This window comes from Parasteatoda tepidariorum, chromosome 8 (assembly GCF_982258835.1).
Source record: "Parasteatoda tepidariorum strain Cologne lab strain chromosome 8, Ptep-v5.0, whole genome shotgun sequence".
Classification (NCBI taxonomy): Eukaryota; Metazoa; Arthropoda; class Arachnida; order Araneae; family Theridiidae; genus Parasteatoda; species Parasteatoda tepidariorum.
In genome coordinates, this window is record NC_141762.1 from 54,588,979 (window position 1) to 54,600,048 (window position 11,070).

The window sequence follows — 11,070 nt, forward strand, 5'->3', positions numbered from 1 at the left end:
TAAAATTTTTGTGTATCAATAATAATGAATGTAATTTTACGATAATTAATGTCTTTGCAAAAAAATGTAAGTGAGCAATTACGGCAATGCTTAGCTTTTACTTTACTCTAAAAGTGTGTTCTATGCAATATATTGCAAGAGAGCAGCCGTGGCTCAGGCGATAGAACGTTTGCCTTCTAATGAGATAAACCAGATTTGAATCATAGCAGTTACTGTTTGATATGAATTCTGCGCATGGTTCACACCGGCCACAGTGCTGACATAAAAATATCCTCAGTGGTAGATAAATCAGGGGTTAGAATCCCCTTGCCATCAAGATAACTGTAAAAGATTTCCGTAATTTCTTTCTCCATGTAACGCAAATATGAGTAAGTTCCATCAAAAATTCCTCCACAAAAGCTAGTTTGTCCCAATACTTGATCCAAGAGTTTTCTTGTTTTCTTAGTTGGGTTCAAAATTACAATGCTCCGAAGTTGAACATTGATAATCAACCTCAGAATTGGATTTGCTGATCAATGCCAATAGTAAAATAAAATAAAATTTAAGGCAAGAGGGAGGAAAAATATGTTATAAAAATATGTATGATTCGAAAAAATGTCTTAATGTTTTGCCTCTCGACATTGGGTTATCTGTTCATTACATGTAACTTTTTATTTATTTATGTTTTCCCTTTTGAAAAACCATGCCTCACAGTTAAGAATTTCCTGATAAAAGTAAAACAATTGGCCAGAAAGCAAATAAATGTGCACAAATTCAAGAAAGTTCTGGAGTGTCAAATATTTTTTTCTCTTTCATAATTTTATTTCATATTCTCTAGTAATCTCTGATTTCTGTATTTTCTCGTCTTCATTTCATGCTTTCATACTTTCATCATATACTTTTAGAAAATTTCTTTAGCGCTAACAATCACTTTTGCTGTACGAAATATAAAATCTGTGGGAAGAAATTCAAATATCTGTAGGTAAAATTATATTTTATATGCAATATAAAACTCTTACAATATTGTTTACTTTAACATCAGTTATACCCATTAAGTGGAAAGGAAACTTTGAACAGATAATTTGCTAATTAGCGCATTTTCACTATTGCAGATTTTCATTGATTAAAACTCAACTTATTATTTCTCACAGCATTAGTCTTGCTACCCATAAACTTAAATGAAATCGCTTCCTTGGAAAAAGAGAACATTTTTAGTTCATTTTCCAAAAAAGCGTGCTTTGCTGAATGAGTTAAGGATGGACGTATAAATTTTATTTTGTTTTATTTTTCTGTGATGTTTTCAGGCCTATAACTATGTAGTTTGAAAATATAACTGAATTTAATTTTCAATTTTGGAATTATGTCTAAGATTTTTTTTTTATTCTTTAATTTTAGGGGGGAGTAATTGAAAATATCAAAGACAAAAGAAATGAATTCAATGGTCAAGAATTGTGGATTGAACATAAACCTCTTGGAAACCTTCAAATAAGTAAAATTGCATTTACTTTATTCTTGTTGTTTAGTTAAGATACATTATAAAATTATCGTTTGCTAATATACTCAGAATGCACAAATTATTTTACTTTATTCAGAGCTACTATTAAGAACTAATACAAAACTGAGAGCAGATTTAAACATGCAAAAAAAGAAAACTTATAAATTGCACTTATACGTTCAAAATTATGATACGGTTTAAAAAAAACATCACTAATGAAATTCACTTTTATACTGAATAATTTTTTTATATGTAAAAAAACTGATTTTTTAAACATTCAATTAATATCTTCAAAAAATTCCAAGGTTAAATTTAAACAATACAAACTTATTCTTTATAACTGTGCATATTTGAAAAGCAAACATCTTAATAAATTTTTATCTATGATCAGAATTTTATGTACTAAGACTTAATCTTAATGACTCAAGGACCTAACCTTAATTATGCTTATTAATTAGTGCTGACATTGTTTAACAAATTGATATTTGACAATATTAACGAATTTTTACGACAGATTTGAATTTTTGACCCTTAAAACATGTGGATGGATAACTGCAAACTGGAAATTGTGGTCCCATAGTTTAGGCAGGACTGCGGTCAAGAGTTTGAGCCCCTTAACCCCTTGATGCGGAGTTTTTATTAAATATATTTTTCATACTATTTTTATTATTTTGTATTAATTTAGGTCAAAATAAGTGAAAATTATTACATTTAGAATTTTAATAATTTATGATTATAAAATACAGCATAAAACACCTGTGTTGTTTTTTTTCAGCTTTAAAAGTATCACTACCAAACAATATATTTTTTAAACTTTGACTTATCTCTTGTTATTTAGATCTGAGTGAAATAGTTATTCATCATTGAAATTTCTGAAATTTACAAAATCAATTATTGATAATTTTTTTAATATGAATGAAAAGAAAAATATTGAACTTTTTGTGGGTTTTATATTTTGGTACAAAAATAATTCCGATAATCTTAACCATTAATTTTTTTAGTAACTATTAGACTGTTCTTTATGATTAAAAAATATCGAAATATGTTTTTGCTTATTAAACAGTCAGAAAAATATGTAAAAGGGACACCAGTGTCCTATCTGCATCAAAAGGCTTATGTTAATTTCCCATTTGAGGTATCCTCATCTCCAAAACTAATGGAGCGAATCAAAAACTTTCGTCTTCATTATAATTTTCATGCCTTGCTAACAGTTTTTCTCATTGTGTTTAGATGCAGCCCTGGAGCCAAAAATAGAGAAAAAGATGTCTGTTTGGAGATTAAAATTCAAAGATTTGATTAAAGGTACTGCCTCTAAATATATTCTTCAACATCAAGAGCTAGATTCAAATGGAGAAATTGAGACACAAATATACAAAGTAATTTTCGTTTTCTTTGAAAATTTTGGAATTCACTTTCTAATTTATGTCTGAAATTACATTATCTGTTTTCTATTTATAAAACTAAACTATCTTTCAAAATATTTTATTAGTTGTTTTAATTGAAAGAGTCTTTGTTTCTGTTTTACTTTAAAAAATATGTATAAATTTTTTTTTCTTTAGTAAAGATTGTGCATTCCAAGTTTATTTCGATATTTTTTCATATCTTGAAGTTATACAAGCAAAATTGTTTGGGGTTACTTTTTATTAAAAATTCTTAATGAATGTTTTCGAAATGATATAATAAAAATACAAGTCTTGCAGCTTCACTGAATAGGGGAAAAAATTAATAAAAACAGTAAATTCCTATTTGTGTTTCGATTATACCATTGTAGCAATTTGATAGATATTAGTCTCAAACATGATTATAGCAATTTATTTGAGAAAATAAGGAAAACTACATAATTTCCAGGACCGGGATGGCCTGGTTGGTAGGGCGCTGGGCCCATGTCCAAGAGTTCGTGGGTTCAAACCCCGCCAGGTGATGACTCCCCGTGTAGTTGGTGACTGAGGCACATTAAAATTCTGTCGAGTCGCAAAGTCCTCCATGTTCCCATAACAAATCAATTCCTCTGGGGGTATTGGAGATAGATCATTCTCTGATTCAGGTCAAAATTACAATCTGTGGATGAATGAATGGATGTATGAATGGGTCCGCCTTATAAACAGGTGTGATGTATGATGTGGCAGAAGTCGAATTCTTGGCCATAGATGGCGCCACTGAAAAACAAGAATCTCTCACTCTGCCTTAAATTTGCTCGGTTTCAACTAGCAGGCTCATTATTAGCTTAAATCAGTTACACATAGCTTTAGAATAACTCACTGCTAAAATATTTTTTAAAATTCTATCTATATTTCAATAATTACATACAATTTTGTAAAAACATTAAATACTTAAAGAAGTATTAATACTTGTTAAAAATTTTAAAAGTCAATATTTCAGCTTTTTCTGAAATATTGATTCCTTTAAATTTACTGATATGTAATATACATATGTTACTGTAAATGACCGAAATTGGTGGTTGTTGACTTCCACCGGTGAATGTTGACGATCACAGAGTTCCTGTGGTAAATGTCCGAAATATAGTAGGTCTAAGGGCCACACTACCTGGTATGCATTTAATCAATATTCTGAACACTGATGTTTTCCTAATCTATCCTCAGCAGATATTAAAATATCGAATAAATATAATAATATCAATGAATAAATTAATATTAATTCGGATATAGTAAATATTTCGGAGATTCACAAATATTCAGACTAATGTGATTCTTAACATTCAACAGTTAAAGTCGACATTGTCCTGATTTCAATCATTCACAGTAACATATATATATATATATATATATATATATATATATATATATATATATATATATATATATATATATATATATATATATATATATATATATATATATATATATATATAATTTTTTAATTTAAGTACATATTTTGTTGTTACAATTTACAGTGTTTTTTTGTGTAAATTTCATTTGTCCTTTTATGAAAATTTCTTATATTAATTAGGGTGACATCATTAAATCTCTCAGTGGAGGAGCTCAAGTGATTTTCACAGATGTTGAGAAAGTTTGTCTTGTATCATCATTTAATGACAGTTATTTAAAGTTAGTTTATTTTTAAATTTTGTATTCATTATAAATGATTATTGGAGCCCTGAAATAAGTTTTAAGGTCTCCTTTGGGTACTTTTTAAGTTGATGCTGAAGTTAGTTTTAATACTTATTAAATCACTTTTATTAAAGTGACTTGTATGAAATAAAACATAAAATGAATTTTCAATTGTATCTTTATTTTGTTGTTTTAAAAATTTAATTTCTTCAAAGCTAACTATAATTATCAATAATATTTATAAAGACATTGTAAGCAATGTTTTGGGCTAAGTATCTAAAACATGGTAACAGTTTATTTACAAATATACAATAAAGTGTATATTTGCCAGGAATTAATAGTTTTTTTAAAAAAATGATTTATTCATATTCGTTTAACAAGTAAACTGCAAGAAAAATAAATATTTGTAGTAGAAATATATAGGAAATATGTTAAAGTTGTCACTAAGTTTCAAAGATAAATTTCAATACCTCAATTCATTCTTTAACTTTTAATTTCTTTATTTTCCTTTTTTTTCTACCTTAAAAAATGTTATAATTTTTATTGTAACGGCATTGAATCCAGGTTACATTATTTAAAAAATTTGTATGCTTATAAAAATTATGTGTATTAAAAAGTATGATCTGCATATTAAAAATTTCACTACAATTAGTAGTTATGACTTATAAATTAGATATTTGAATAAGATCTTACCTGAAAATTGAAAAGTGTATATTTGTGAAAACTATCATATGTTAAATAGTTTGTGCAGATAATATTTTAAGTTAAGAAATCAGATACAAGAACATGCTTTCTCTAAATGATCATTAGAAAAACCATTTTTATAACAGATTCAATTGTTCTTAATCCTCAAAATATGGAGTATGGGGAGTAGTTGTAATCCAGGAAATATGTAAATTAGTTTAATCTGGATAGCAGTCAAAAGCTCCTCAAAATGTCCTTGATAATAATTTCACTTTTTACCTATGTCTTTTTACCTCTGAAGCTGTTTGAGTGAACTAAGACATTTTTGCTGATGAATATGAGATTGTTTATACAAAGATAATTTCAAAAGAAATATTTTTTTAAAAATTATTGATTCTTATAGTTTAATTTGATGATTGTCAAATTTTTTTTAATTAATAAGTATATGTTTACTTCATTCTAAACTGTTTAATTTTAAATGAGAAAAAAAAGAACAATTTTGAGCAAAATTGGCTAGATTGTTTCTGAGTAATAAAATATCAAAAATGTCAAATTTTACAATTTGAAATTAATTAATCGTATAATAGTTAAAGTTAAAATTTTCATAATTTACAAATAAAAAAAAATTCTTTAATGAATTTAGTTATAAAAAATCAATAAGTAACTCTTAAAAATTATTTTTTACCTGGCAATATCTACAGCAAAATGAGCTGTATGTATGGAGATATGAAAGTTAAAAATTTTTTTAATCACTTTGATTTTTGACATAGTGAGGCATGCAAAAAAAAAAAAAAAAAACTAATGCTAAGGTGTTCAAGCTTTCAACTACTGTCTTGACTATATCATTGTGACCATATTTTCTAGAGCGAGGTTCCCCACACACCCATATTTTGATAATTTTGTTATTTTATAACTGTTGTTGAACCCAATTTTTTAGGTTTTAGACTTCGAATGTTCAACTCCGTATCTTTGAACCCAATCCAGAAGACAAGAGAACACCTGTATCAAGTATTGGGAGAAATTTGCCTTCGTGGATGACTTTTTTTGATGGAACTAACCTGCATTTGCATTACATGGGGAGGAAAACAACGAAAACCTCCCACGGTTAGCCTGACGGCAAGGGGACTCTAACCCATAATCCATCTACCATTAAGGTATTTTACGTCTACACTGTGGTCGGTGCAAGCCAAGTGTGTGATTCGAATCAACCAGCCATTGCCGGGATTCGAACCCAGTTCCACCTCTTTGGGAGGCGAGCGGTCTATCCCCTGAGCTTATATTTTGACGATTGACAAAACCTATAAAAAAAAAATCATGCTCATTCAGAAAAATTTTATTTTTGTGCTTGTTTTATAATATATAATATGATCCCGCACAATTTATTTATTCATGCAAAGTTACTGTCTTGTACCATTGTATTTTTAAATATTAAGATTGGATCTTAATATTTAAAAATCCGATCATTAGATCAAAAGTTATTTTCTTGTTTTGTGCAATGCTTGAAGGCTAAATAGTGTTTGATTCTGTAACTTCCAGCCTTAATATCAGCTTGAAATTTTTTAAAATAATAATAGTTATTTATGCAAAAAATATTAATTGTTTATACAAAAATAATAATTTTAGAAAAAGAAGCGGAGAAAGTATTCCTCTAAATGAAATTGAAGAAAGAGTAAGTCTGATTTACTATTATTATTTTTTAATATATAAGTTAAGACATAGTAAAATAACCTTTAAAAAGATAAAGCTACAGTTTTGATCTTGTTCTAATGCATGAAAGTAACTCCAACACTTTATATTATCTAGATGTACGGTTAGTGCTTTTTACTCATTAACTGTATGAGATCTGAGTAAAAAAATTGGTTACAAATTTGAAAAGCATCAATTTAATTTAATAATAAATGTTACCTATCGTTGGTGTTAGAGCACCTAATGCATGCTTTAATTTATTATTTTTTTAAATCTGCATCATTTCTTGAACAATATATATATATATATATATATATATATATATATATACACACACACACACACACACACACACACACACTCACATATATATATATATATATATATATATATATATATATATATATATATATATATATATATATATATATATTAATTAAAAGATTGGTGTGAATGCAATTCTAATTACTATAATTCTCCATAAATTGATTTAACTTTAAAGGCGTAAACAAACTGTGAAAATTATATTGAAGGCAATGTGTAATTGAGAAAAAACAATGAACTGTTCACAGTTAATAGTTTTTCAAACACATTGTAACAAAACAGACAATAGTTTATGTAGCACATTATAAACAAAATTATTATATAAAGCAAAATGTAAGGATTTTGAAGATTTCTTTGATGATAAGGAAAATAAAAGTAACGAGTAGACGATTGAAACTTTCCATGAAAGCAAGAAAGTAGGAAATGAAGGATGTCAGATCAAGGGAACAAAGCTGCACAAGTGAACTGGGAGGAGGATTTTTAATATGCACTGACATTGAATATTTTGCAGATGTTTGATTATTAGAGTGGTCGACAGGGAATATCAAATTAATATTTGTTATATTTAAACAAATGTTGTATTTTAAATCTCCTTGATAGGTAAATTCTATCTTGTTTAAATAAAATTATGTTTGGTGTCACATTTTAATAAATTTATGTGCATTTACATTAAGTTACTATCTTGTTTAATGAAGTAACTTTTACCAATTGAGCATCAATGCCAGTTTTTTCGGAACATTTAGCTGCAACTTTTCTGAATCTAATTTGAAAGTAGTGCATAGCAGAGAAATTTTCTTGTGCAATTTTACCCACTGGTTTATGCTGAGAGAGTTAACTGTAAGGTGCAGTTTTGACTATATTAATACTAATCTAGATTTAGATTGCCATGTTTAGTAGGTAAGTTTCATAAAATAGGAAATAATCTATGTAGCACAAAATTCTTTAATAATGCAAATGTTGAAATGTTAGACTTTGCTTCATGTTTTTTTTAATATAAATTATGTTATGTTCATTCATAAATGTTTGTGTTATAAGCATCTATGATGTACCTAGCTTAAAATTTGTAGTTTTTGAAAAGTGTTATTTAAAATTATTTACTCTCACTTAGCTTCTTAATATTATACTTAAATATATACATATTTTATGCAAAATAAAGCATATTTCTTTGTCTGATTGGAGGAATGTAGTTTTAAATACACAAAACCAAATAAGCTGTACAATACCATACTAAATAAATCAGCATTATGTGTTCAATGTACGCTAATTCAACTAAAATTAACAAATAAAAAAGAAAGATTTCTGTGCTATCTTGGCATCATGGAGTCTATTTTGTTCTGAAGAAAATAAATCTGTGAAAAAGATTCCTTTGGATGTAAAGAAACAATAAAATGATGTATAGATATAAAAACACAACACTATTTATTGATGATTTGACAATATTTTTACGACAATTATGTCAATGCATGGTAATTTTGCTGCATTTAAAATAATTAAACTATTTCATAGAACTAAAAGGAAAAAAAATTGATTTGAATGACTTAATTATCAGTAATTATACAATTTCGAGTTTTATCATTACATTTTAATAATTAGTTTTTCATGTTAATTTTTATAAATATGCATTTTTATACTATTATATACCCTTTTCAGTGTAAGATATCATTGGAGTGTCACGGATATAAAACGAAAAGAACATGTAAGTCTTCAAAACAATATTTTTGTAATTATGTAATTTAATACTCTAATAAATACATGATTCAGATAAGAATTAAAAGCATGGTTCTAAAACCTTTGGTACTGCTACTATTCTAAATTTTAATTGGGGGTTCTTTGACTATTGCTTAATTAATAAAATTCTTATTAATATATTAAATGAACCAAACTGTTGCTGTAAATAAACCAATCAGTTTGCTGTTTAAATATGTCTGTTGATCCAGTTCTAGCTGAATTGGGAAAGGTTAGGTGATGCTTTAGAAGCATTGCTTTGAAGACAAAAGTACCAATAAACTACTAGCAGCATTCACAACTGCCACTGCAAACTACTGTGTCACATTCATGGTAAAAGTTGAATACACATATAGACGGTGATAAATCTGCTAGAAAGAAAGTTGTTCATAGGTCGGTACTTTATTTACATCACACTAGAACTGCACAATGGGCTATTGGCAGTATTCAGGGAAACCTACCCTAGGATGTTACTAAGACATGCCATCACAGTTCTGATCCTCTGCAGAAGTGGTCGCTCCCCCACTCTGGTAGCCATCTGGTGATCTAAGTGCAAAGTCAAGCACTTTAAGGCAGAACACTGTAATGAAGACTGATACCTTAGACCCTCAGTCCCTACGCAGGTGGATTAAAGTAATCATCTACTCGCTCACTAACTGTAGCGAGTGAAGCTTGACCACAGTATTCTACTAGGAACTGTGTCTTTACCATCACTTTTTTGTGAGAGGCTATGGCATCGTTGCTCCATTTGCTTTTTACTCATATAGCTTTTAGCTTCTTTTATATCCAACAACTTCTATTGGCATTAAGGAATATCCCCATCCTTTGAAACTGGTAACATGAATTATTAGGATATACATTGGGAACAGTGAAAGGTATACAATTTTAAATTATTGCTATGACAACTTATAGCATTGAATGAATTTCCTTTTATGTACTGTCTTTATGACTGCTACGTCTAAGGAGCATGTAAAAGATTTTATTTTTACCTATAATAACATCAAACTCATATAACATCAAACTCATATCAAGATTTTATTTTTACCTATATAACATCAAACTCATATTATACTTAAAATTTCATGATTAACGTAAATAATTTTAACGTCAAACTAAATATTGAGCACTTAGAGCTTCTTTTATATAAGGGTAATGGTAGTTCAAGCTATAGAAGTTTTTTTTCTCTTATTTTTACTTTTTGATCTCCATTTTTCATCCGTTAAAAATGTTTTATGTATGTATATAAAGTTAATTTAATGAAGTTTGCAACAAAAAAAACGCTTTGCAGCTTTGGAAAAGAGAAAAAAAAGTATCTGCTTTTTTCTTAAGAACTCATCGTGATTGTTTCTCCACGTTGATTTATTTCTCATCCACAATGATCCATTTACACACTAACACTTTAGTTTATTACACATTTGATATGTTTACTCTGTTACAAATTTATTCCAGAAAGAAGAAGACTAGATGACTTTGAGAGGAAGAGATTTGATATTTTTCTAGTTTAAAATTCTTGTAATTGTAAAATTCAATCAAAAAAATTTTTTTTTTTTAAATTTGTGTGTAAATTATACTGAAAAATTTTGATATGCTTCTCTTGATAACTATTAATTAAGACTATTTTGAAATGTTTTATTTTGCATGGACTACTAAATTATATTGAATAAATTTTATTAATTCAACTATCTTTTTTGTCTTTTATTCAAGTGATTGTCTTTTATTAGTTAATATCAATCTTTTATAATTATAATTACATTATTTACAGTTTAAAATGCTTACATTTCTAATGGAAAACATTTAGTCTAAGATCGAACCATATTTTACGTTGAAAGGAATACCAAATAAAATTTCATTTAACTTGAACATTGCAATAGCTTATAGATGTATTAGATATTGCATATAGTTAGTTATAGATTATTATAATCTTGAATTATAGATGTATTGTGTATATATATATATATATATATATATATATATATATATATATATATATATATATATATATATATATATATATATGTATTGTATTCTTGTATTAATTATAATCACCATTACAATTGTAACCAAACTTATGATAATGAGTAATCAATTGCATTTTTCCAATTGCTTAAT

The 11,070-nt window shown here is 27.3% G+C and overlaps 1 protein-coding gene across 5 annotated transcripts in view; it reads left to right on the forward strand.

Annotated features, from left to right (window-relative positions):
* The window catches only part of LOC107439113 (kinesin-like protein KIF23), a 50,951-nt gene extending 40,306 nt beyond the window's left edge, over positions 1–10,645 (forward strand). For 3 of the 5 annotated variants that reach the window (XM_087150346.1, XM_087150347.1, XM_087150350.1), the window contains 5 exons: positions 1,375–1,468; positions 2,705–2,850; positions 4,442–4,539; positions 6,850–6,895; positions 8,887–10,239. In XM_087150346.1, coding sequence (XP_087006472.1) covers positions 1,375–1,468; positions 2,705–2,850; positions 4,442–4,539; positions 6,850–6,895; positions 8,887–8,973 — 471 coding nt within the window. In that variant the 3' untranslated portion in view covers positions 8,974–10,239. Of the gene's footprint in view, positions 1–1,374; positions 1,469–2,704; positions 2,851–4,441; positions 4,540–6,849; positions 6,896–8,886 lie in introns of all 5 variants that reach the window. The other 2 variants (XM_087150349.1, XM_087150348.1) reach the window with 2 other exon arrangements.
* The last annotated feature ends 425 nt before the right edge of the window (positions 10,646–11,070 follow it).